Source organism: Bombyx mori, chromosome 1, assembly GCF_030269925.1.
Source record: "Bombyx mori chromosome 1, ASM3026992v2".
NCBI lineage: Eukaryota > Metazoa > Arthropoda > Insecta > Lepidoptera > Bombycidae > Bombyx > Bombyx mori.
In genome coordinates this window covers 8,537,020-8,564,963 of record NC_085107.1, presented here as the reverse complement: position 1 = coordinate 8,564,963, position 27,944 = coordinate 8,537,020, and the positions used below count along the sequence as shown (strand labels likewise).

General features: G+C 36.5%; 2 protein-coding genes across 2 annotated transcripts; both read right to left on the bottom strand.

Moving 5' to 3' along the window:
* Positions 1–1,136: 1,136 nt before the first annotated feature.
* On the bottom strand, positions 1,137–25,855 carry LOC101741681 (putative fatty acyl-CoA reductase CG5065). Its single transcript, XM_038011900.2, has 8 exons — positions 25,693–25,855; positions 9,378–9,577; positions 8,986–9,294; positions 8,362–8,557; positions 6,310–6,508; positions 5,084–5,323; positions 4,661–4,918; positions 1,137–4,579 (listed from the first exon to the last, which is right to left on the bottom strand). Exons 2-8 carry the CDS (start codon positions 9,573–9,575, stop codon positions 4,423–4,425), a joined length of 1,557 nt encoding a protein of 518 aa, XP_037867828.1. The 5' UTR covers positions 9,576–9,577; positions 25,693–25,855; the 3' UTR covers positions 1,137–4,422.
* On the bottom strand, positions 21,692–22,585 carry LOC119628955 (uncharacterized). The gene is made up of 2 exons (XM_038013103.1): positions 22,391–22,585; positions 21,692–22,051 (listed from the first exon to the last, which is right to left on the bottom strand). Exons 1-2 carry the CDS (start codon positions 22,583–22,585, stop codon positions 21,692–21,694), a joined length of 555 nt encoding a protein of 184 aa, XP_037869031.1.
* Positions 25,856–27,944: the final 2,089 nt, after the last annotated feature.

Sequence of the window (27,944 nt, the reverse complement as noted above, 5' to 3'; positions counted from 1 at the left end):
TTTGCTTCTATTCGATGATTTGCAAGCGAAGTAAATTGTCCATTTGTAATAAGGTGAAACTAAAAAACTTGCATACTTCCAGTCATGACCTATGTAGTGCTCGCTCAGACGGTACCCACTACCTTAAAATCCCTTCAAACTATTCAATCCTGTTTTTGCAGGATAGCCGTCGGAGCACCGTGGTTTGTGAGAAATGTGGATCTTCACGACGATATGGACCTAGAGTCCATCAGTAAGTATTTACAGTAGGCATCAATGCGCCACTTCGAGAAAATGGCACGACACGAGAACCCTCTCATTGTGGCTGCCGGTAACTGCATTCCCGATCCTGCGGACCAAATGGTAAACAGTCGACGTCGCTCTAAACACATCATTTCGGATGCTCCCGATCCACTAACGGTGCTTTTAGGTATCTCAAGCACCGGTAATCGTTCTTGTCGGCCGTCTGGTGTAGTGGTAAGTGACATGGTCACTACACAAGGTGGTCGCGGGTTCGAATCCCGCCAAGGGAAGATATTTGTGTGAATAATATAAAATGTATTTTCCAGGGTTATAGATGTATATTAAATATATGTATGTGTATAATAAAAATCTTACATTTATTTCCGTTATCTGGTACTTGTAACACAAGTTCTTTACGAACTTACCACGGGACTAGTTAACGTGGCGTGATTGTCAGTAAATATTTATAATGTATTTATAATTTATAATGTATTATAATGTCGAACTTGTCGCTTGTGACGAAGGGCTCGACAAGTAAATTAACGCACAGACGCAGCCCAGAGTTTCTCGCCGGATCATCTCAATGGGTCGCGTTTCCGATTCGATGATAGATTCTGCGAAGCACTGCTTTTGCTAGGATTAGTGTTAACAACGTCGTCAGGCTTGAGCCCCGTGAGCTCACTTACTAATTCTGTGAATCTAGTATAACCCTTCGAGGTTAGTAGAATAGGTATTTTCAAAACAAAAAAAAAATATCTGTGTGGTCAAACGTTTTCTCTTCTAGTGTCCAAACACATGGGTTATGATGACAATTGGGAAAGACCAGATTATTTATAAGTATGCGACCATTCAGTTGAACGACATTACTTAGATGATATTAGCATAAAGCCAGTCATGAATAAATAGTCAAAACATTGATGTTACAAACACATTTTATTTAATAAAAAACATGAAAAATGTTACAAAACTACATTTATACACCACCGATCTAATTTCTTATTTCCCAAGCCAATCTATATTAATTACAACATACCTACAAATTAGACGAATAATTTGCAAAATTATTATTACTGTTTGTTTTTCTTCTTTGGAATGAAGAATGCGGTTGGCTAGCAGGACTTGTCGCATGAACGAGATGTGTGGGCGAACTCGAGAAATCAGTATGAAGGGAGATTTGTTAGGTGATTAGTGGACCGTGCTTAGGTTGACCGCTCGTCGCAGTAAGCGAACTGCTGTTCCCAGATTTTCTACTCTTTGCTCGGCAACGTTTGTGAAAATTACACAACAACCATGCCTTAAATTAAATTGTTATCCAAAAAATACATGTGTGCAATTCACACGTGGTAGAAGTGAAACCTTCCAAAATTAAAATACAATTATCCTAAACGTCTTAAGTATATGTAAAATTTTGTCTTTAGTAAATAATTGTAAGGTAGCGCCCTCTGTGAATTGATATTTTAATTTCACGTACAATCCTAAATTAAAATTCACTACAAGAGCTTTCATACATACGTTAGTATTAAAAAATCTCACAGATGGCGCTGTATTAAATAGTATGTATATTTCTGTCTCATTCTTTGCTGGCTTCAACCTACACATTTTTGTATTTGTGTCTCTTACCTGTCGTTTTTCCCGTTGCATCCGGTTTGAAATCACAACGATTCTAAAGAAGTTTTCACTTCAAAACACCTGGATGCTTTGAACCTGTGATGGCTTACTTAGGCGACCGCGGTAGTCAGTTGGGTATTAATTAATATCAGATAATATTCAGTCAATCACTTTCTTTAAATACGTTACCGATAAAACTTCTAAAGTCTACATTTTTATTGAATTGATTTGAAAGTGAATTAAAAATAAGCCGGAAAAATCGCACGAAAACCACAGTTCGAATTAAAATTCTTGTAAATTTTACGATCGAATTACAGATCAATAAAACACAGCCTAGCTCTGTGAATCTAGTATAACCCCTGGAGGTTACTAGAATAGGTAGGAAAAAAGGAAAGAAAAAAAACAGTGATAGTAGGTACCTACCTAAGCATTGGACATAAACACCGGATTTTAAATATTAACGACTTCTCTGAGTTTTTTTTTTCTAGATTATATTCAGTAAAGCACTTTTCTTTCTAGCACCAGTAGGATTTATAAATGCGAACGAAAGTGGCGAATGTAACGTAGTGATTCAAACCGACCCGGTCTTGTAGTTTGAAAGTCGAAGATAGATGTATTAGGAATATGAGTTTCGCTTCTTATTACTGTCGTAATATTGTTTAACACGATGAAATGATACGGGAGGAAAAAAATAAAATTTTTTTTGCTAGTTGCTTATTTTACATGCAACAAGTAGGTATCTAGGCCGCGTTAAGTTAGCCAGTAGGTTGTACTAATTTATATATTGATGAAATCTTCGCTTTGTTATGTGAAAAAATGCTAAGGTATCTGGGGTCATAAGCTGAACTTAAAATATAGAGGTAGATAAGTACCTAACACTAAACTTAAACATTTCTAAATCTAGGTGAATAGCAGAAATTACGTAAAACTGATAAATTTTAATTCACTATATTTTATGCTGATGCTTCTAATATTAAATGAAAATGGTTTATTTTCAGTGGAAATGTACGTATATACCTCTGCTCGCAAAAATTCTTATATCAATTATTAATGGTGACATGAATTTACTTTAATACTTAAAAAAGAAGCGGAAAGAAGGCGCATGAACGAATTAATCAGACAGCATTGATAAAAAATTCTGTAATTTTAATATTTGTTTTATAAAATAACAATAAAGACCTATTTAAGAAACTAATTTAAGAATGTCATAAGTATTCACTAGTAAATTTTTTAACAATTAATTGAACAAACTATCGCATTTCAAGGTCACCGGGATATCACCAGTGGCACAAGAAAGTTGAGCTATTGCCATAAAGATTTTTTCCTGTGACATGGTGCTCCTTTCATCTATGTCACCCGTTCACTGATTTTTTTTCTCTTAATTTTATGTTCGGATTGATAAAAACCGCATTGATAAACAAGACTGTCTTAACAGATTTCAAGTCTTGACTACTTTCAGACTTAGACTGTAATTGAAATTAGAAAAGTGTTGAGGTTATCAATAATATCAGGACAAATTGTTTTTTTTTGAAGATTTTAAGGCCTTTATAAAAATTGACATTTGAGTCTTACAAAGAGTAAATATTTAGACGAAATTGTCTGTTCCAACAAAGCTAATCAATATATTAGAGGACAAAGATATTTCATTAAAATGTTAGTACATAATTAAAAATTATTTTGCATCTAAAATTTTCAGTCCTCGATATGGTTTTTCATTTAAAAAAAGTCAATGCCCATGATATGGCATTAAAAATCGTCATTACCTACGAACATTACTCAATAATGTGTAACATCGATAAAGTATCGATAAAAACTCGATAAAGATCAAGAACAGAACACAAGTATATAGTACCTAAGTAGACCATACATATGATTTTTGTCATACTGGGAACGAAAATTGACTTTTCTGGGTTAGATTTTGTAATAAATCATAACTAACCTAATTAAGCTTAACCTAATTTTCTTAGTACATACCTACATTGTAAGTTTTTTTTTACATATTTATAAAATCCATGATTTAGGATTTTAAGAAATCTTTTTTTAGCGGAATATCCCTCCCTCAGTGATAAAAAACTATATAGGTACTAACCACAACACCAAAACCACATAAAAGTATGACATCGGCATAAAGGTACCGCGCGAGTCAAAAAGTCTTGCCTTCCTTAACTTTCTTACAATAAAACCGATAAACCGAGAATCTTCTTCCTATCTGACGTAGGTTTTTGCGACGAAAGTAAACAACCTATCATAATCACATAGGTAAAAAGTTCATGTCGAAAGTTTTTATAGTGATGCACATAATAATATATTAATGTGAAAAAATACGTATGTATATTCAAAGCTGAACACAATAAACGCGGTCGGATTTCGTAGATTGCATAATTATAATTAATAATGATACATCGATCCATCTTAAGAATTGTTTTCAAAGCTTTTGAACTAAATGTTAATTCGATACTCAAAACTACAAAATGTCACATACGTTAAATTATTGGTCATTATACCAAAAATTCACAAGAACAGTTAACTATGACTCTTCTTTTGTTTTTTAACTTTTGAAATGAAAAGATCCAATACTTGAAGAATAGTCACTTAGTTTTTGAATACAGCAGAAGCTACGAATGGAAGATATTTGACCACTGGTTCGCCCTGTGATAGTACATATCTGACAGGTTCAAAATAAGCCGCAACAAATGACAAAATAAGAAGCCAAAATAGAATCTTGCAGACCCAGTGCACTACAAAGAGGCTGAAACAAAGAAAATAATATTACGTAAAATATCACAGTTCAGATTTCAATATTTAACATCACCATAATTAAGCTACTTACAAATTGTGATATGACCGGTTGAGGTGTATTTTGGTAACATCTTCCTTTAAGCAGAACACTCTGCCACCTTCGACGCTCCTTTTCATATATTCAGCAGGATCAGCATCAGATACGTCTACTTTAAAGATAATTCTCTCTTCTTCGTTCAGTTTTGATGGGATACTGTCAAAGTTAGGACACGGGAAGGACCAGGGCCGCATTGTGAAATATTGCAAAACTTGTAAACCCTGACTGATTCGATCTTGTACTCTGACCATGCTGAAATTGAATTATAGTTTTAAGTATTGATAGCGATAACGAAAATGAAGAAGACAGATGTGTGAAATACTTTAAAAAAAATTGTTCAACGTTAGCGAATTGTATTTAGGTACTTGTAATTGCAATTAACAGAATTGTAATGCCTTTTTAATAGTGGGTACTTACAATCGTTTCTGTCCCATTAGGAAGAGAAGGAAATCTATACAATAGGCGGGTACAAGGTGGTAGAATATACGGCGAATTTCATGAAGTGTGTAGTTGGTGGTTATATCTCCATTTGGATACCACAGCGGCCAAGAGAGTGGATATTTCCTTCCGTAATCTTTCGCGACGGTGAGTACATCCCCCCAAGTCATGGGTTTTTGGTGGCCTATGTTTACATTGTAAACTGGGATTGTTAATGATCTGAAAATTCGTACAGAATAGGTTTGGGATGCAAAAATTTAATGCGATTTTATTGTTTAGTTTTATATGTGTTTATTGAGATGTTGCGATCAATACCTAAATTTCTTAATTAATTTTAGGTGCTTTAGCTGTGCGTGTTAATTGCGGCACCATTTACACTAACTTATGGTTTTTATAAATTTAAATTACGCTATTTTATATATCTGGACAAAAGTCTCATAATATATTAGTCTTAATTATCGTTACGACAAACGTTTAGACAAAATTATAAAATAAACGCCAAGCTAACTCTTTATTTTGGTCCAAATTAGTTAGAGTTGATTCATGTGATCATAATGTTTCAATTTGTTTGGCGGCATTCAGGTTGAGATGCGTAGAGGCAAAGATAAATTCTCAACATCAATAGGAGCTCGCCTACTCATCAATGCTTTTTAAAATTAAGAACTGAAGTACGAGAGGTATATATATCTTGTTTTCGTCTTTTAATAACTTTGATTATAATGATTCTTCTAAGGTTTAAAATATACAACTTGTCACTTAATTTAGGAATGGTTAATCTTCTCGAAAAAAAGCGATCGATCGATTGAAGAATTTATAAGAACAACAGTCGGCACGATTTCGCAAGACCCATTTTCTTTCAATAATTAAGTAAGTAATAAAAGTTTGACATGTTTTTTTACCCTTAACTGTAAACTATATTGTAATTGCGTTCTTATCGAAATATAAAATATATAATGTTGATTATATTACTATCTGGGATCTGTTCGCTGGTTCAATTTATTGCATAATATTGATTTGAAATTCGCAGTATTTTTTTGATTAAAATTTTTTTTCGATAAAGTGCTCTCGGATTGCCATCTTTAATATATCCGTTTTATTAAGTTAAACATATAGGCAGGAATTTAAATTAGAATTATTAATAAAAATATTTAACGGGCATTTGAAATAATTTGTGGGCGCCTTTAAAGCCTTGAGCCACTACTCACTTTTCTTTTTTTGTTCCTTCAATCATTCCTATAGCTATTATTGCATTGATAGCTATATCTACTGGTATTACTTGAGCGCTTAGGGTGCCATCACAGAGCATAGTGCGTATTACTCCTTTGCCAGCTCCAATCATAACTCCGACTGGTCCATTGAGGTTGTCAACCCAACCTGGCATCGGCTCCGAATATGATGGACAGACTGAAATGCATAAATAATAATACTATATGTAGCTTTAAGAAACAAAAAACACGCCTAAGTATCGTAGTAATCCGAAGTAAAAAGATGTTAATAACAAATCTTGACATTTTTTCAATTACATTGTTCCACATTTCTTTGAAGACCTTTGCTTTGATTTGGTTATTTTGTAGACGGGTGAAGAGGCTCACCTGGTCCCCCTTTGTGCTTAGTGCGAGTTTTTTAACGTTCTCGATAGCGTAAAAGTTAACACAAATTTGTATGAAATCGGAACAGCTCCACTAGCGACAAACGTAGGCAAACGTTCCAACTTCATACAAATTTGAGTTAACTTTAAAGCTATCGAGCACGTTAAAAAACTCGCACCAAGCACACTGGTATAACGTGCTTACTAGAGCCAATAGCCATCACAACTGTCATTCACTTTTATACACGAGGTCAATGTCACTTTAATATTACACAACGGCGGACCCATTCTTCAAGCTGCATTACTGCTTCGCAGCAGAAATAAGATGGTGGACCTAGCCGCGGAGACTTACAATGCCTTACATCCAGTAAACTAAAGTTGGCGATCACAGTACACTGGCCAGCACAGTACACAAGTTGCTTTGCGTTTCTCGGTGAATCTCTTAGCCACCTATCACGACACTCACGGGTAGATATGGATTGGCACTATTCTAGGCCTAAGCTAGTACTGTCCTACAGCAAGAGCTTTATGATTGTGAGCAACGCTCAAAGTATATCTAATATATAAAATTCTCGTGTCACAGTTTTCGTTGCCATACTCCTCCGAAACGGCTTGACCGATTTTGATGAAATTTTTTGTGCTTATCCGGTATCTATGAGAATCGGCCAACATCTATTTTTCATCCCCCTAAATGTTAGGGGTAGTCCACCCCTAAATTTATTTATTTATTTTTTAGACAAAATTTTTAATTTCTATTTTTTTATGATACAACATACAAAAATACATACAATCCTCAATTTTCACTCCTCTACGATCAACCCCTATTTTTTATTGGTTAATTATAAACTTTAATTTTTTTGGCAAGATTTTCATTTTTATTTTGTCATGAATTAAAATAAAAAATCTGATGTTACTCTCAATTTTTCATCCCTCTATGATCAACCCCTATTTTTTATTTGTTAATTATAAACTTTAATTTTTTCGGCAAGTTTTTTATTTTGTTTTGTCATGACTTAAAATAAAAAAAATCATATTACTCTCAATTTTCACTCTTATAAGATCAACCCCTATTTTTCCATCCCGATTAATATTTTTTTTATTCTATGCACAGATCCGCAATAAGGTTGCAAGATGGCAATCAAATATTATAATTGTAGTACGATAAATTCTTATTCAGAGTTTATAATATCAAGTTCCTTTAATTATGATTTTTTTAAAATTGAATTTGATCTCCCGCCCTCGGCGGTCGACTACTGATCAACTATCAATCGATCAGCTATCCCCGCCAGGTGTCACCACTCATCCAGCAAACATCACGTAGTAGGGATGAGGACGAAGCCGGTCTCCTGTCTTACGTACTCACTATACATCATAGATTATACACCTAATATATTTGAGAGCTATACAATACTATACATTTTTCAGCCATGTTTTTTTGGTTTTATTTGTGTATCAATAGTATGTTCAGTAGGTCTGAGAATCGGCTACTATCTGTTTTTCATACCCCTAAGTGAATTTTTTTGGATATTTTTTTTTGTTTATAATGAGTTATTATGTGGTTAAAGGAGGTTTTTTTTTCTACAGTAGAATTTCCCTAGAAACTTATTTAAGGCAACACAACGTTTGCCGGGTCAGCTAGTATTATATATATATTTTTTCAAGTAGGTACCTATGCTTGGGCGAGCTATCACGATTGGTAGATCCTTGTAGGCTTGTTCCACTACATTTTCTGCTAGTCTTTTAGAAAACGTATAACAATTCGGATGAGGTCCTAAAAGGGATGGTGTCAATAGTGTGAGTTGCCGATCGTCGAGCCATTCTATCAAACGCATTACATGCTCTGGTTTCGCCGGTGGTGCGTAAAGCTGAAATTAACCGAATACCACTATCATTTTACGTAATTAATTATCTCTATATATAAAAATGAATTGCTGTTCGTTAGTCTCGCTAAAACTCGAGAACGGCTGGACCGATTTGGCTAATTTTGGTCTTAAATTATTTGTGGAAGTCCAGAGAAGGTTTAAAAGGTTTAGATAAATATGAAAATGCTCGGAAATAAAAACAATTTAGTTTTTCCTTTGATGTCCCCCCCGTCGGACGGATTCCTTTTTTTTGTTATAAGTTTATTTTATACAAAAGTTTAGGTCTTTTATTTATCGTTTGAGGCATTACGATGTCTGCCGGATCAGCTAGTTTACGCAAGCGTATAGCGCCATTAACATTACCTATGTCAAACGGCACGCGAGCAATATTTGAGCTATTTAATTTTATAATCGAGATATAAAAAAAATACCTTTTCTCCTAATACTTCGTAATCCGGATAGCAGAAAGCGGTTGAAAGATGCACAAAAATTTGAAGGTTTTTTAATTTCTTCGCAACCTTGATCGTTCTTAATGTACCAGAAGTATTCATGTTGACATTATCTTTCAAAGGGGCCTCCAGTCTCAACGTGGCGGCGAAGTGAAAGACGACCGTCACTTCTTTGGATAAATTTTCAATCTCCAAATTAGACAGTCCAAAATCTTCAAAGAGAACGTCCCCTTGTATTGCTTTAATTTTATTTAAGGCGTTTGGTCGTTCATTTTTCAATCGATCAAACAGCTGGAAAAAACCCGAATTCAACAAATAGAAGAAAAAACACTGATAGTATTTAATACATTAAGCATTCAATTGAATTAGCATACCGGTAGCCTTTGCAAGTCCTCGAGTCGTTGGGCTACCGTTTTCGCTTTCTTAGGTCTCATTAGAATATACACATTACCGATTTCTGGTACAGAATACAATAGTTTTTCCACAAGAACTTTTCCCATGAAGCCGGTGCCGCCTGTTACTAGGATGTTTCTGCCGGCGTAGAAATCCCTCACACTGGTAGCCGACGACATTCCTATAATAATATTAACATTAGTTAATTGTTATATTACATAGGTTCCGTTTTAGTGTTATTTTTAACATTAAAATATGACATATTTTTATAAAAAATACGAAGTAGAGTGTAGACTTATAGGAAGTCTTATTTTCAAATAAATAAAATGTTGATACGTTTTTTTAGATAGACTACTTCTTTTGGATAATTTTATATGTATAAGTGTTTGATTTAAAAAGATTAACAAACCAAAAAAAAAACAGTAATTTATACGCGAAAGGACACATACAAGAGTTGTCACAACATGATGCAATAAAGGCAAAAGTTGTGAGTTATGATTAAGCTTTCATAAGAATAAGAAGAAAAGGAAGAATAATATTTTTCATAAGAAATTGTGTAACTAATAAGATTCTAACAAATACAGTAGAATAATAATATTTATAATCAAAAAGTGTATCTGCTACTACTTATTAATTTTCTTTTTTATTGCGTAGACTGTAGACGGATGAACGAGCTCACAGCACACCGGGTAGTGAGTGGTTACCGGTGTCTATATATATGTGAACAACGTCAATGACTAACATTTACTTGCTGTCCGTGCTGTCATGACCACATACCAAAAAACATGTAATTCTCCTGAGTATAATATCTAATCCTGTCTAATATTTGTGTAGCTGTAAAAAGACAGCACGGTTGAAAGTTGATCATACTAGTTATATAATAACATATCATATTAAATAATAGAAATATAAGTGAGATTTTGAGATGAACCCTCAGCGAAATCAACCTTCGTTCTGGTATGCTGAGGGTTAGAAATGTTTTAAAATTCAAAATTGCCAATTTCGTACGCGTTCCGTTTTTTGGTCATAAAATTTGGTATGTAAATTTTATGAAGCAACAGTATACATTAAAATATACATAACAATAATAATTCATCTCGGTTGTGTGTAACTCACACTATGTTGTCGAGAACTTAATTTAATTGGTACTGTGAAGCTTACGTAATCACGTAAAACTGTGTAGAAAAATATTCGACTCGGTTGTGTGCATGGGAGTTAATAAGTTGTGTGTAACTCATACTATGTTGTCGAGAACGTAATTTAATTGTTAGTGTGAAGCTAACGTAATCACGTAACTGTAGGAAAATATTCGACCAAGGATAAAAATGTGAAATCGACTGGTCGAATAATAAACCTTTTTGTTATCTCGAGTGGCCATTATAATTATTTTTTTAGATTGTACATTTCAAGCCCAGCGATAAATAAATCTACCAGGTAGTTTGAGAATCAACATCATCATTATTGAAATAGAAAGTTTCGTTGCTCTTGTGACGTTGAAAGTTTGTTACCAAAAATAAAGTAACGGGTAGGTATATAGTTTCATTACTTTCACGTAGATATTTTATTTTGCAATTTGAATGTTATTGATCTAGTTAAACAGAAGTTTGAATGTTAGCAAAAAAATAACCCATGCTATTTTTACTAAATCGATTTTGGGTAGAGTTAAAAAAAAATTAAATTAGGTACCTACATTCTAAAAATTTATATACAGTGCCAGTGCTCAATCTTTTCTTAGTTTTATTGCCCTTGCAGGCAGACGAGCATACGGCCCACCTGATGGTGAGTGGTTACCGTCGCCCATGGACTTCAGCAATGCCAGGGGCAGAGCCAAGCCGCTGCCTACCGCTTAATACTCTCCACAAGCCTTTTTTAAAGAAGGACATGTCAAAGCGCTCAGGAAACACCGTGGAGGGGAGCTCATTCCATAGCCGGATGGTACGTGGCAAAAAAGACCTCTGGAAACGCACTGTCGATGAACGCAGCGGTTCCAGATGATATGGATGAACTCTGCTCCGATGGCGGGAGGTGCGATGATAAAAAGGAGATGAGGGGATCATCTCAAACAATTCCTCAGATACCTAGACCAGACCTAGATACATATGTTTTGGATATTCGCTAATGAAGCCAATTGTTGGAATGAGACGAGAACACTAATATATTTATGCTCGCTGTTTGGCATTGGCCTGCCATAAAGAATGCCATCATCCGATCACTTCCCGCGGGTGTCTTAAAAAGCGACAAACGGGTTTATCGTAGAATGTGCAAGTGGCATACACTAAATATTTTATATTTATATATTGAGTTCGCTATCAGGCCATTCACTACTTGTAGGGCGTCTTCCAAACTTACACGGGGAGATTTTGTCATTCTGCCTTGAAGCAGTCCTGCGTTTTGATTCCATACATTTTTGTAATGGGTTTCTCTCATTAGACCTTGTCTAATTCTTTTAGGGACTTCGCTGGCAGATGGCCGAAACTACGAACCTTTGACTTTTAACACTCATGAATATCTAAGCATACATAATTAAACATAGTTTAGAAACTTAAAAAACAGCCTATAATTACAAGCCGAATTAATATAAAAATAATCTTTTTTTTATTATTAGGATATTAGGTCTAAGTAATATCATCATCCCAGTATTTTTATCGGTCTTTGATACGTATGCATTTTTTCATATTAACGAGACCACTGGTAGTTGGATAAATTTATGTTGTAGGATTACATTACATAAATAAATAAATAAATATAATAAATAATCGAGGATAAATCACACACGGTTGGCTATAAACTAAGATTCCCTGTACTTACGGGATTTTGCGACTGATTTGTGTATATTTTATTATTAATATAATATGTATTAAAAGCCCAGCTAAAGACCAACTAGGACCCTTGACCCTATATAAATAGATAGCTAAAGGTGAAATTAATGTTATTATGTATATTTATTTTTTATTTTCAATATTATCACACGAGAGGAACATAAGAATACACGAAATTTGTGTAGATACCATTTACAAACACTAGTTAATTACCCAGACAAGAGTGGTGTGTGGTATGTAATTAAACTTTTTGCAGTAAATTCGAAAAAAATATCGTAATTTAATTTTTTTTTTTTTATAATTTACGATATCCAAAAAAACCCTGAGCAAAAAAATAATTTCTGTCTGATTTTACAGTATTAATTACATTGCTGAGATAATGTTGCCTAATAAAATGTTATGGCTAGAATAATTACTTCTATTTATGTGCAGCGTAGCTCATATAATTATAATCATGAGAATTATAATTTACTTTACAGTTTCATGATTTTATGACGCAATACACACTCCAACTACTATGTCTATTGTTATAAAGTTGTTCATAAAGTTGTCGTAACATGGTTCTTACGACATCGCAATGCATGGTACTGCAGTTCATGTCAATGCTTTACGACGTATAATTCGACCTTGAACTCAGAGACCACGAGTTCAATGTTACCATTGTTGACTTTATTTTATTTTGATTCATTGTAAATGTACTATTTAAAACAGGTAAGTTCTAGTCACGTTTTATAGTAATCTTGAACCGGCAAAAGGTGCATAAACTGTTTCAGATTGCAATATGTATTTTAACTTTCTCATTTTATTTTCACCGTATATTTTTTGGTTTTAACCTATGGAACGCTCAGTACATAAATAGAAATACGTTGGAATTTACTTCATTGTTAAAATTTACAGTCTAAATAATAATATATTTAGTTGAATTCATAACTGTTCGGCAAGAGCAATTTTTGTATGATATACGATTTTTCTTCAAGTCTGAAAGTGGCACCTGTGACAGAGAAGCTGAGGAGTGCGCGTTTGGGATGGTATGGACATGTGATGAGACGAAATGAAAATGAGGTTGGTAAGGGAGTGTTAACTATGAATGTGGAAGGATATAGAGGAAGAGGTAGACCTAAGAAGAAATGGATAGATTGTGTGAAAGACGATATGAGTAAGAGGGGAGTGAGCGAAGAAATGGTATATGATAGAAGAGTATGGAAGGAGAAAACATGTTGCACCGACCCCAGGTGACTGGGAGAAGGGCAGGATAATGATGAATGATGATACGATTTTTCTTCAACTTCAATAACATTTCGAGTTTATAGTGGAAATTATTAAATGAAGCCTTACTGTGTTACTGTGTTGAAAAATAAAGATCGATTTGATTTGATTGCGTTACGAAACCACGATGGTATTTCTTCATCGTGTAGGTCGTTTGTGAACCAATGCTAACTACCTAGTTAACTGCTATGGAAAATTGGTCTCTGCGCAATGATCAACCCACGGCATAGATAGATAGATACCACAATGACATTGGACGTTTAGTATTAGGCTTGCTTTAGCTTTGAAATTTGGCTACTAACACGACCGTTATTCAGTTACATGAAGCGAGTGGTAGAGCCTAGAGATACAAGCTGGTGTGGTATCTTCATTGTTACTGTATGAATAAATGTGTAAACCGGTTTAAAATCGTAAATAGGTTGTTAAAGACAAAAAATATATAAATTCTATACACAAACATATTTGTGTTGTATTTTTTACCACATGATCACAGTTTGCGTGCGTATTTGCGTTTTTAACGCAAGCAATAATCATCTCACTGATTCTATTATTCCTCATTGTTAGTGTATGAATAAATATGTAAACCGGTTTAAAATCGTAAATAGGTTGTTAAAAACAAAAACTTATACAACTTCTTTAAAAAACATATTTGAGTTATATTTTTTACCACATGATCACGGTTTTAAAAACGCAAGCAATAATCATCTCACTAATTCCATTAAAATTATTTTTTTTAGTTTCGCCTACTAATTTAATCAAGTTTAAACGAAATAATTTAAGACCAGGGATATCTTTATGCAGCCTATAAGTGGATTATGTTCAAATTCATTCATCCTTCTTCAAGATTAGCATGCACAATCATTGAAGTACACAAGTTCAGTGTACTCGTATTAAGGAATGTGATATGTTGTGGTATGGTATACCGCTCGTGGGCATGCGCTAGTTGTTCAAAAGAAATATATACCTAACAAATGTCCGCGATTGATTCCACGATGATAGGTCAAGCGCTCTGATGTGAAGCATTAGTCATGGAGCAGTCACAGTGATTTCTACAGGCCCTGACAATTATATAATACGCCAAGAGCTCGTCAAGACGTCTAGTACTAGAAAAACACGAATAAATATAGAAATAGATATTTATAGAATATAGAATCAGTATAGAATTTCATTACATAAAAAAAATATTGATTGTTTATTAAAATATTTTCTTGTATGATTTATGTAATACAGCGCAAAAAAAATAATCAAATTCTGTCAGTGGCTTACTTACAAAATTTAAACTGAATTTCCGTGTGTGGAAGTTGTCAGATTTCTAATGCTCATTGCGAAATGATTTGAATAATTCACATCTTAATTTATTTCAAGGCGAAACAAAACCAAAATGAAACGATAGCGTGTTCATGGTTTTATGATTTCCTACTTTAAATAAAAAAAACCCGTACAAACATATTTTCATTTCTAAAGAATGAATTGTTGAATCTTATATTTATATCTATTGTCAAAACTATTCGTGGCAATTCTCATGGAATAAAAAATATTGGTGTGTTAAATAATAATGAGATTGTGTATAATTATGAGAAGTATGCCGAAGACTAGGCAAAGTGTACCTACTAAGAGTTACTAAACACAAAAGTTCCAACCTTCCATGGAAATGGTAAGCCAGCTATTGGCAAATCAGTGTGCTAATTGAACTAATTAATAGGTAATCATGAATAGTCTGCAGGTGACTCTATCGGTAGATATTTAAACAGAATATTAACAAAATATGTTAAATTGTCTAACTGTATTGCCACTTTCTTTTCTTCGAAATTTAATGAAGATTGGGCTTAGATTAATTGCGAGAAACCCCATGCACTACGTAGGGCTCGCGGAGAATTATGACGTAACTTTATTTAAATAAATAACCTATGACACTTTGGCATTTATAAATTACTAATAAAGCGACAGGCCCCGATGTTACTATCACTAAATCTATGAAAAGCATCGAGTTCTTGAAACTACTCGCGCGCCACCTCTCTTATTTATATGGGGCTATGATATTAACTGCTGCAGCTGACCACAGTAAATGTACCAAGTTTCATCACAACCAAATAATGAATTGACAAACAGATAATAGATAAAGAGATGCAGATAATAATAAAACTAGCGACCCGCCCTCGCTTCGCTTCGGAAACTGTAATTTATTATTGATTTCTCCACTATTAAATGGATGTTATTATACACATAAACCTTCCTCATCAATCACTCTATCTATTAAAAAAAACCGCATCAAAATCCGTTGCGTAGTTTTTAAGATTTAAGCATACATAGGGATATAGGGACAGAGAAAGCGACTTTGTTTTATACTATGTAGTGATCGATAAGTTGAATAAAGTAAAAGTAACCGTCTTATTTTTTTCGCGATCTAACATGAATTAATGGTAGCCCTAAATGAAATGTCAGAGTGCTTACTACTTACTCGTAAGATCACGTTTCACTCGTCTCACCGCAAACAACTGTGCACTTAGTGGCATTTTCGTAATGTATATTATTAAATCACATTAATCGATAACTATATCCTTTAGGTAATTGTAACTTACACTACAGTTTAAGCTATATGTATAGCTGTTTTTTTTATAAACCATTTTCATTTATCGGGGTGGATACCCCGATATTACAAATAAAAGTTTCACATTCAACGTTCTAATTTCCTAGTAGCAAAAGATGCCCTCATTTCTTATGAGTATCAGAAACATGCACAGACGAGACAATAGAACAAGGCCATATTAACATAACAACATATTGCTCATACCACAAATCTTCTGTTGTCCTTGCCTCCCTATCAGAATGAAAATTTCAATAAACATGACGTTTCAAGTATTTTCAATGAATGGTTTATCGTATTGACTGTAAGTAGTTTATTTTCTATACTAACTGTTAAATAAATAATTTCATCACCTTAAAGGTTAACGAGGTTTAGTTAGTGGTAAAATAAATTGGCAAATATTATTCCATTTGCGAATGAAAGAACGTAGCTTTGTTTTGCGATATTTTTGCATTGGCCATATATAGTATTAATAAAGTGCATAATACAGCAATATTATAATCGGTACAGAATTTAGTGAAAAGACTAAGAAATAATTTTTTGAGAGGATGATGAAGAAAGAATTGTTTGAGATGATTCCATCATCTCGTTTTTACCATCGCACCGCTCGCCACCGGAGTAGAGTGCATGCATACTATCTGGAGCCACTGCGTTCATCCATAGTGCGTTTCCAGAGATATTTTTTGTCACGTACTATCCGACTTTGGAATGACCTCCCCTCCACGGTGTTGCCCGGGCGCTATGATATGTCCTTCTTGAAACGAGGCTTGTGGAGAGTACTTAACGGTAGGCAGCGGCTTGGCTGTGCCGCTGGCATTGCCGAAGTCCATGGCCGACGGTAACCACTTACCATCGGGTGGGCCGTATGCTCATCAGCCTACAAGTGCAATAAAAAAAAGCGAAGTTGAAAAATTAGATGATGGATTCTTTTCTATAGTAAATTTAAATCGACAACAATACTATGTCGGCTATGGCGACTTTGAGAATATAGTCCGTGAAGGGACGAGCACGTAACGCAGTGATCGCGTTTCTCGTCAGCATTATTAGTACCCTAAAATTATGTTTCGGCCGATCAGACAACAATATCGAAAATACATATTATAATATTATACAAAAGAAAGATAATGAGGAAGTAGAGGCAGCTTTTAAAAGTTCGAGGATAACAAGATTTAATATTTTTTGTCGTGTCGTTGATATGAGTCAAAACTCTGACGTTTGAAATGCTTTACAGCTTCGGTGGGCAAACACCGTCGGAGATTAAATAAGTGATGTAAACGCTGATGTCTCATTTACGCATCGTACGCTGCGGTACTGAGGGTCGTGACCTCGTGACTTTCTGGCGAATTACAATTTACTCGCAAGCAGCTCGATGTTGAGTATTGAGCAACGTATACCGTCCGAGACTATGATTTCGAAATTAGCTCTATCAACGGTTAGGTGATCTTGATATTTTTTTTCGAAGGAAGCGAACGAACATCCTGTGGTATTTTGAGCGGTTACGATCGCTCACTGAGATCAGCCATTCCAGAGGCGACAAAACCAAGTTTCTTGGTACCGCTTTTTTTTTCCCACATGAGAAAATCGCCGGTTCCCACCCGCACGGCGGGTATGTGGGACCGTAGGTATGTGGATGTTGAACCTTACTTCTACTTCTACCCATTAGAACTTTTTGAACATCGTTTGAAGATGGGCAGGCCACTAGGCTCAAAAAACGTGAATTAGTCGATTCCAGAACTAAATAGAAAGATTATGGGCAATATCTACCTATCTGAAAGCATACTGTGGGCGTATGCACCCATGCATGCCGTTCAAGATAGTAGGTTTTTTTTCTGAATTATATCAGTTATTCCACGGAGGAAGTTGGAAGTCATGTGATGATGCTTAGTTCTCGTAGTATAGAGATGCCTTAATTCAGCTTTCTATCCAGGATATGCGTAGCAGCCTTGGCAAACATGCCAGAGTATCACTCGAGTCTAAAACCGAATTTATTATATGTAACTACGTCATAGTTGTTTGTATTGACCTACTGAATGACTTGAGTTGCGTATCGTAATGTCGGTATTTTGCAATTTAAAGTAATTGATGTGAAGTGCTAAAAATTTTGAGCTGTTTTGCGTTTGGATGTTAACACACGTTATTATTTACATCTGATCTTTCATACTAAATTTTGTATAAGCCAAATGTGTTTTGATTTCTAATCACAGCCGAAAGCGTGGCAAAACACTTCGCTTGGATGCAAATTGAATTTTTATACGATGAAAGCGAATCGAATAAATTTCACAAAGTAGTGACATGTAATAGGATATATAAGAACCCAAATATAATACATATATATTGCAATTTATAAAATAGGCAACATTATTTTAAGCCCTCATCTAAAATTGTTTTGAAAAGAAAATAGCAAGTGATTTAAACAAAACAACTACAATATCTAGTAACTGAACCGTTTTACAATTTAGCGTAAGAAGTCTCCACTACCTTTTTTCTTTCTCCACTCAGTGATACACACCACGAATATCTAAGTCATAGTTTTGCTCAGAAATGCTTGACGAATTCAAATTACGTAAGAATTAAATATTTACAAACTAAATTTAACTTGTAGAAGATAATCTTTGCAATAGTAAATAATCACAAAATTTTCTATAATATTAAATTTTCATAATATTTCTTTAAAAGTTGATACCTAGAGTTTAGATTTACATTATGCTTGTTTTAAAGAAATATATACAAACATATATTAAAAACTTAAATTAGAATAGTACTTATTATATAATTTTACGCATGAATTCGCTTTTTCGTGTTCACCTACATACCTAGCTATCTTTTGTCGGTGAGTGGATTTCTATTTTAATCTTTATCTGAATATTAATCTGATTTTTGCTTTGGGCGCTAATGACTCCAATTAAGTCGTTAATTTCGATCGATTCAAGACCATGGTACAATTAAACGTTGATTTAAATTCTCGTTCTTAACTTTTATTGTGGCCCTGAAGTTTGCGCCTCTGTTGCGTACCTCCGATGCCAAGCCCCCCTACCACGATAGTGAGAGCGCAACAATTTTAACATATCGAATACATTTTTATGTAAATTATGTTATGAAAATATATGCTAAGATGTCCCAAATACAAATGGAATGGAATAATAAATGGAAAATCCGCATACAAATTTTTTCTAAAATTAAAACAAAATTGATTTATGATAGACATTTTGATAATGCAACACACCCATAAAATATTTCACATTTGTAATCTGTGGTAAGTTTCGATTATTGCGATAGTCATTAATTTCATAACCTACATGAAATTTTTTATTATATTTTCCTACAAAGAAAAAGTTTTTTGATTTTAATGACTCAATACTTTTTTTTTTTAATTTGGAATTCTTCATAGATTTAATATATCGTTATGGTGATATTTTATGTCAGACTAAGTGACTATTCCATAGATCTATATAGTAGACTATTCAGTCATTTAGTACCTATATTGTCTTGAATGGCAAATATTAGCTTGACACTTGGACCTTGTAGGGTCTTTTGTCTTTGTTTTCATAAGCTGCATATACTACGCACAGCTTATGCATACGCATATATGTATTAAGAAAATATATCGTTTTTATATTTGGCCCAAATTGGACGAGGAATGTTTATTTTATTTTGTGTTCATAATATGTTTACGCGCAATTGTTTGTTTCTTGAAAATGTTTACAGTGCAGCATTTATTTTTTACAAATTTTAAGAAATCAACGAAAAACTAGATTAATGATTGATAATTAAAACTTACTGATGGCCAGGACACTACAGGTTTACGTAATAAATCCTATATATAAAAACTAGCTGCATTTCGCTATTTAGAAAAATGATTTTCAACAATATTGATGATAATTGTCTGTATTTATAATTACATAAACTAATAAACGCAGTTAGTGTCATAATTATTAGTGTTCTTAAAGTCGATCTAAATAGTAAAATAATAGGTTTTCAATCTATGACGTTATAGTCTTGCTAGGAATACTCTTAATTGTAATTCAAAGAGCAGCTATCTATAATATTCTCAAAATATTCTAAATGCAAATATTGTTATTTCGAAATGGTTTATTTTTTCACATTATATTTCTACACACCATAATGTGATCTCTTTATTTTTGAGGGTAGCTGCTGTTACATGCTTTTTTTTACTTACTCTTTTCTCCAAGATGTCAATACATCGCAAAAATAATCACTTCGGCTAAGTGTTTCTGATACCTATAACGGTGCATAATAATAATAATAACAAAAAGCAGTCTTGCTGGACAATGCCCGTAGGTATTGTTCGCCGGTTTCTCGCCCAATAGTCCCTAACGCTCCGGCCGATTGTTACCCACCTCGCCGGAGTGTGTCCTGCCGTCTTCTCAGGCGAGGCAGTGTTTAATACACATAATAATAATAATAATACTTCTATGCTTGCTAACACTGAGTACTTGCACAGACATAACCAAGCAGCCAGAATCCTCCACCACGAGCTCGCCCTTAAGTATGGCCTCATCGAACAGCGGCTACCGTATAATAAGTACCAGCCGGACGCCGTACTCGAAAACGACCGCGCCAAGCTCTACTGGGACCGACCCATCATCACGGACAGGACTATTCTTGCGAATAAGCTTGATATCGTGTTGATGGACCAGATGGAGTCTCGGGTATTTCTGGTGGATATCACCATCCCCTACGACGAGAACCTCGTGCGGGCCGAGGCAGATAAAAAGACCAAATATTTGGACATGTCGCACGAGGTGACCGACATGGCGAGGGTGGTATCTACAGAAATAATCCCGGTAGTTGTATTGGTGAATGGTTTGGTCCCTAAAAGCCTCTCAAAACATCTCGAGAGGCTTGGTTTCAAGAGAAAGTCGGTGGTGGCCCAAATGCAAAAAGCAGTCTTGCTGGACAATGCCCCTCTAGTTCGCCGGATTCTCGCCTAATAGTCCCTAACGCTCTGGCTGATTGTTGACCACCTCGCCGGAATGTGTCCTGCCGTCTACTCAGGCGAGGCAGTGTTTAATACACATAATAATAATAATAATACATACTATAATATAATAATACCTAATGGCGATATTTAAATTTATTTTTAATTCTAATGTAATTACAATTTTTTGTATTGTGTTAGTACAGTTTATAAAATTTCAATTTTTGATATTAATTTTCATACACTTAGTAGGAAAATTCAAAATATTTAAAAAACTTCAGTGAAAAACACGTTTGCGACCGAAGAAAGGGATAAGAGGAAGCTGTAATTTGAAGAGATGGTGTCGTGAGAATGACAAAATGGGCCTTATTAAAAACACCTATAACTTAAGGATTATTAAGATGGAAACTGTAGATAAGATGATCAAAATGCGGAAAGAATACCGTAACAACTGCAGGTTGGTTATTATGAGTGGATTAACATATAATTTATAAATTAACGAACCGAATAGAAAATTAGTTCCGCTGTCTCTATTTAAAAAAATAATTGCAGTAAAACTTTATTATTTCTATTTATTCTTTGTATATATTGCATTATGTAGAGTGAATGCGTGTAAAATGGAATTGTTTCTACTAGGAGGATCAAAAAGTAGTGATAATGAGATAGAACATAATGGCTATTGATAACTTAATACTTTCTTTTTCTACATAGTCCCCGAGTCTCTCTACACACCGATTCCAGCGCTTTTGCAAGGCTTCGACTCCTTAAAAAAAGAGTTCTGTCTTGATCCTGCAAAAAGCTCTCTATGGCATCCATCACTTCGTTATCATCTTCGTACCTGTTTCCCCTTAAGTATTCTTTCAATTTGGGGAATAGGTAAAAATTGCTAGGCACCAGACCTAGTGAATAAGGGGGATGGTCAACCAATTCGAAGCCAGCTTGCTGAATGGCAGCTATTGCAACTGCCTGTGCACGGGTGCATTGTCGTGATGAAACAGCACGCCCCTTCGAAGTTTCCCTCTCCTTTTTTTTATGGGTATTTCTCAACTTGAAAATTAAAGCTGCATAATATTGGTCTGTAATAGTGGTTCCACGCTCCAGGTAATCAATCAACAATATCCCTTCTGAGTTCCAAAATATTAAGAATCTTCTTAAAACTTGTCCAACAATATCTTCGAATTGTCAAGTCGATTTTGGTTCTGACTGTCGGTAAACGTTCTTGGCACCCATCTTGCGGAGACTTTTCTTATATTCAAAGATTGCTTCAATATGGATTGAATACTTCCATATGAAATGCCCGTTTCTTGTATTAAGTATCGGATGGCAGCTCTTCAATCGCTCAATACAATTTTCTCGACTTTCACAACATTTTCTTGGGTGACTGACGTCGATGGACGACCCAAAGATTTCGTCTTCCGTGCTCGTTCTCCCTACTCGAAATTGAGAAGCCCACCTTGCGACAGTTGAATACGGCGGAGCCGACTCTCCTAATGTTGCCTCCAAATCGCAATGAATATCTTGGGTCGTTAACTTTTTTATACAGAGGTATTTAATAACGGCTCGCACTTCGTTTTTCTCCATTTTCGAGAACACGTTCTGACACGAAGCAAACAAATGACTACATTCAGAAAAAAACAAAAGAGAATCGAAGATTTTTTCTTACTATTACAAATATGTATCTGAGCTATGCCTTTTTTTTTTTTTTTTTCGGGTAGAGGGCCGAACCTCCTACGAGGTCCCCGCGCAAAAGGGGCGCGCGGGGTATGTGAGACTCAACGATCTGCATGGTGTTGTGAGCAGACCGCGGGCCCAAGGATTTTAGGACCCACCCACTAAACGACTCCCCTGCACTCTTACACCCGACGCCCGATCCCCTCCGAGGTCAGAACCCGGATGAGGTAGGGGGGCTACCGCGGTCAACACTACAACCAGACGGCGCGGCTCACCCCAAGGACGCCCAGCCGACGGAGCCTTCGAGGCGAATCGAAGGCTCTGAAACGTCGGCCGTCTCGGTACGGCAGCCCGTCGGGCCGCCCAGACGGTGCCGCTGGTGTCCCGGAATACCCCGCTGGACCAGAACCAGCCTGCCGGGTCGGGACGCGATACACCGTCGACCGGTCGCTCTATTCACTCCACGGCAGCGCGCTAGAGTGCTGGTAGCGCGCCGCGCGGCCTCACCCCCTCAGGTCGCCCCTTGACCTTCACCGGGGGGAGACCGCCACCTACAGGGGCCGGGACGTACGGGCGTATTCCCGCCTCCGGCCCCCGGCTCGACGGCAACGGATCGGTGCGGAAAGGGAAGAGCTCTCCCTCTCTCGCTCCGCCGCCTCCTTCTGCGAGATGGTGGACTCGCAGAAGTCGAGCATCGCCTTCCAGGACGCATCGCTGCCGAGCATCGTAGCCACGACGCGCGACAGCGAGAGGTCCTCTCCAATGACCGCGACGAGGGCGGCGCGTTGCTCGTCGAATCCAGAGCAACGCGCCAGCGTGTGTTCCGCTGTGTCATCCTCGTCGCGGTCCGCGCAGTGATGGCACTGCGCCGTCGGTTCCCTTCCGGCTATCTTGTGCAAGTACCGGCCAAAACAACCATGGCCGGTCAACATTTGCGTCAGCCGGAAGGTGAGGCATCCGCGGTCGCGGCCCACCCAGTCCGCGAGGACCGGACGGACCGCCTCGACGGTACGGAGGCCGGCCGACGGGTCCGCCAAGCGGCGAGACCACGCCTCCAGCACGGACCGCCGAGATTGGAGCCTCCGCGCTCGAACTACTCCTTCGCCGGGGCGCCCTTCCCCCCTAGAGCGGAGGTCGCTACGCCACCGGTAATCGGCAGCGAGCGCCTCCGCCTCCAGGTCCCAGGGTGGCGCCCCGGCGAGCAAGCACGCCGCCTCGAAGGAGACGGTGCGGTATCCTCGGATCGCCCTGACCGCGATCGCGCGCTGCGGACGTCGCAGCGCCGCGACGTTCTCGCGGGTCAGGGCGTGGCACCATACGGGAGCACCGTATAGTGCCATCGACCGCACCACCCCCATGTAGAGGCGGCGCGCCACCTGATCGGGACCCCCGACGTTTGGAAGGAGCCGGCTCAGAGAGCCGGCTGTCGCCATCAGCCGAGGGCCCAATTTTTCGAAGTGAGCGCGGAAGCTCCACCGACCGTCCAGTTCGAGGCCGAGGTACCGAAGACCGGTCACCCCGACCCCGACGCGGACGCCTCCGATCACGAGGTGATCTGAGCTATGCCTGCCAGTATATTTTTTTTCTTACCAAGGATGTATGTTGTTCTCACTACTTTTTGATCCCTCCTCGTATCTTTACCACCTTTCTTTATTTGGGAAATTATAGCACGCGCTATATTTACTGCGGAAGAATGCAAAAAAAAAAAAGTTTAAAAAAAAAAAAAAAAAAAATATATATTTAAATGCTTGTAATGGTATATTTTCAACTATTGTTTTTTGATCTGAAATACTAATATCATTATTAATATGAATTTTCTCAAAGAAATTGAAAAGGGTGGCTCCCACCGAAAAGTGAAAAAATAAGAAGTATGTAAAATGTGTAAAATATGCGACGTAGTAGTTATGCCGACATAGCATGTGAATCGCTCAAAAATATTGCATATTTAAAAAGTAAAAAAATCGATTTATACGTGTAAAATGATTAAAATTTTGTTTCCGAAGTTTGAATTTATCAATTAATTTCATTAAACTGATGAAAGATCGATTTTTTTATCGTTAGAGCTAGTGTCCTAACATTTGAACGTTTGTGTGTGTTTTACCACCTCAAAATTGTAGGTATTTCACAATTATTTGTATCTGATTAACTAGGCATCGTGTATATATTGGAGCTTTTTGCGAAAAAGATGTGTTAAGTGCTTTATAATTTCAAATACATTAACTGAGCTTCTGTAAGAATATAAATTTCGCAATAGTTATCAATAATTTTAAATTTGAATACACAATTAAATACAATACATGTAATATGTCAATACGGATATATGTATTATAAAAATACTTCAGCTTAAAAATTGTATACAAAGGTTCATTCGCTTTGCAAATTTATAATTTCAACAAAAAGTAATCTATTTAATAATAAATACAACCGAACTGTAAAAGTAAGCTCTTTTTTTCTTGTTTAAACTCCGTTGTATATAGGTTAACCTTTGTTTTATTTTAATTTTTGCAAATTTCGTTCTAACACTCTTACTTGACATAATGTGTTCTATTGATGATCACATACCTATATATATTTATGAAGACACAAGCCCTCGCCAAAGAAAATAAAAATTAAAAAGTTTTCGTAAGGATCAAAATAAGTATTAATACATAAGTTTAAACAAACTCCGTCGCTTCTATAAGTCGGAGTTTTTTTAAAGTAAGTAGTAAGTAAAGCATCATCGCTTTAAGAACTAGAATTTCATATCGTATCTGATATAAGTAGTGTTTTGTAAGGTGTACGAGTATCGAAGGTCGGTAAAATGATCATGATACAATTTATAAAAGTAACATTTACTACACATTCAACGAGATTATAAAACGAGAAAGTTGAACGAAGCATCGCTTTGTACCTACCTACTATCTTTTGAAAAGAAAAAAAAAGGAACGTTCCAGAGATATTTATTGTTTTCGTATGTTAAACTATCAGGCGAGATGGTTACGTAACTGAAATAGAGATACAAAAAAATACACACTTACTGTTTTGATTTTGCTTAGCGCGTTGCGTGTAAAGGTTGCGTGGCGATTGCAAACAAACTTGCGCGCGTACAGCCTGTAGCCGACTGAATGGATAAAGCCGGTGGAGCCTGCAGTAAGTAAAAGTGGCCGTATAAGATTGTATACGAGGTGGAGTACAATTGTCATAGGGGGTATCAGATGTATTGCGATTGTGTACTCTAAATGGGAACGCGGGGCGGAGTAGCTGCTGTACTTGAAATTATTTTTTGTGTCTTTGAGAAATAGGTGTAGGTAAGGCGTTAGGAAAATAAACCCATTAAGTATATAGATTCAAATATTTTTACATATTATTATTATTATTTTATGGCCTTTGTAGGCAGAAAAGCACACGGCCCACCTGATGGTGAGTGGTTACCGTCGCCCATGGACTTCAGCAATGCCAGAAGCAGAGCCAAGCCGCTGCCTACCTTTTCCTGATTCATACGAGGACTTAAAAAAATTACCGAATTTTACCTAGTAAGGCGTATTGTGATAAATGTCTGTCAATCGCAATTTGTTGATTTCACAGCATCCCAGTTCATTAGAAATTAAAAGACAAAGATTGAGTTCTAAATCATAAAAATTGGAACATTTCATTAAATTTCGCATATTATTGCTGTCTTGAAATATTTGAAGGTGACGGGAGAGATGTGCCGCACTAAATGCTTCACTTTTCCCCCTTTGCCTTTTCATGAGTTCTGTTTCATGCGAGGTTTGGACGTTTGTTGTTGAGCGATAGGAGGTTTTAGTCGGTTCGACTCCGACATGCTCCACCTGCCATCCAAAAAAAATGTTTTGAAATCAATTCAATTACTTCGATAAGGCCATAAGGTCATGATGATCGCCTCATTGTTGTCGCCGTTGACTACTTCGCGGCTCTGGCATGCAGGAGCTAGTCACCGTCGGCGCCCTAAATACGTCCTTACGCATGTATCAGATCTGTTAATTCTATCATTAGACGCTTTCGGCTCTAGCAGGAGCAGCTCTAGGAGCAGGCTTAGGGACCCTGATAGCCGTACTCGTCGAACTCTACAAAGAGCTTTGGGATTGAAATCGCAACCTGCTGAGAAAATCCAGCGAGAAACTCAGCGGACTTTTATATGGGTTAGGTTGCACGACGAACTTTTTGTCGAGTTGCGTTGCGATTCCAACCCGGTAGTAAATGTATTCGCGAAGCAGTTGCAGTTGCAATACAGTTAGCGGCAGCACACTAAAAATAAGTTTATTTGTAGCCATTTTGGCTTCATTTTAGTTGTTTATTTCGTCGATTGATAAGAAAGTTACCCCCTCTACGTGTTGATGTAATATTATGCCTATAAATTAGACTTTAAAAGTGAAACTGATGTTGTGTATGATTTCTAAATTGAATTTTATTGAAGTTTCTATATTACTGGTGGTAGGACCTCTTGTGAGTTCGCACGGATAGGTACCACCACCCCGCCTATTTCTGCCGTGAAGCAGTAATGCGTTTCGGTTTGAAGGGTCGGGCAGCCGTTGTAACTATATTGAGACCTTAGAACTCATATCTCAAGGTGGGTGGCGGCATTTACGCTGTAGATGTCTGTGGGCTCCAGTTACCATTTAACACCAGGCCCACCCACCCAAGTAATTATTTAAAATAATTACTTCGCCTGTTACTATAATTAAACGAAATTTTAATAGATACTTTCTATACCGTAGAATTTAACCTTAGAAGTTACTTTATTTGGCATAAAAATATTGAAAAAATAATTATTTATGAAATCATCTTAAAGGGACATAGACAACATCAGTCAGATGTTTTTTTAGGAATGAGGGATAACGCGACACCCTCGGAGGTTTTTCCACTTCCAGTTTTTCACCAGGACAGGCGGGAGAGTACGGGCTTAGTCTGGAGGGGGATTTGCTAACAGTTACCCGAGAGGTTATAAAGGAGACCTAACTGTTTTTCAACTGCAGCTTCTTCGCGAATGCAGTAGCTGCATCGGATCGCAATCTCGATAGGAATGGCGATCTTTTGATAAGATCTGGCGAGAATTTCAGCGGGTTGATGTATGGGTTAAGCTTCAAAGACATTTCATCAATATCGGTGCAGCCACTGAGGGTTTAGGGATAGAAGATATATAATATATTTAAAAAAAGTTAAACTAATTAGGTGAGGTTTGTTTATAAAAGAAGTAGACATACACGATCCTGTTGCATGTTTTTGAATTAAGTCAGTTTTGATAGAATAGAATACACATGTTAGGGTGTAT

Excerpts from the sequence above, each read along its gene's own strand:
- LOC101741681 (XM_038011900.2), bottom strand. The coding sequence starts at position 9,575 with ATGTCGTCGGCTACCAGTGTGAGGGATTTCTACGCCGGCAGAAACATC. Across the intron at positions 8,558-8,985 it reads ACGAAGTATTAGGAGAAAAG|CTTTACGCACCACCGGCGAA; the intron begins GTATTTTTTTTA and ends GGTTAATTTCAG. Across the intron at positions 4,919-5,083 it reads CTAATGGGACAGAAACGATT|CATGGTCAGAGTACAAGATC; the intron begins GTAAGTACCCAC and ends ATTCAATTTCAG.
- LOC119628955 (XM_038013103.1), bottom strand. The coding sequence starts at position 22,585 with ATGGAGAAAAACGAAGTGCGAGCCGTTATTAAATACCTCTGTATAAAA. Across the intron at positions 22,052-22,390 it reads TCTTTGGGTCGTCCATCGAC|TTGAGAAATACCCATAAAAA; the intron begins GTCAGTCACCCA and ends TTAATTTTCAAG.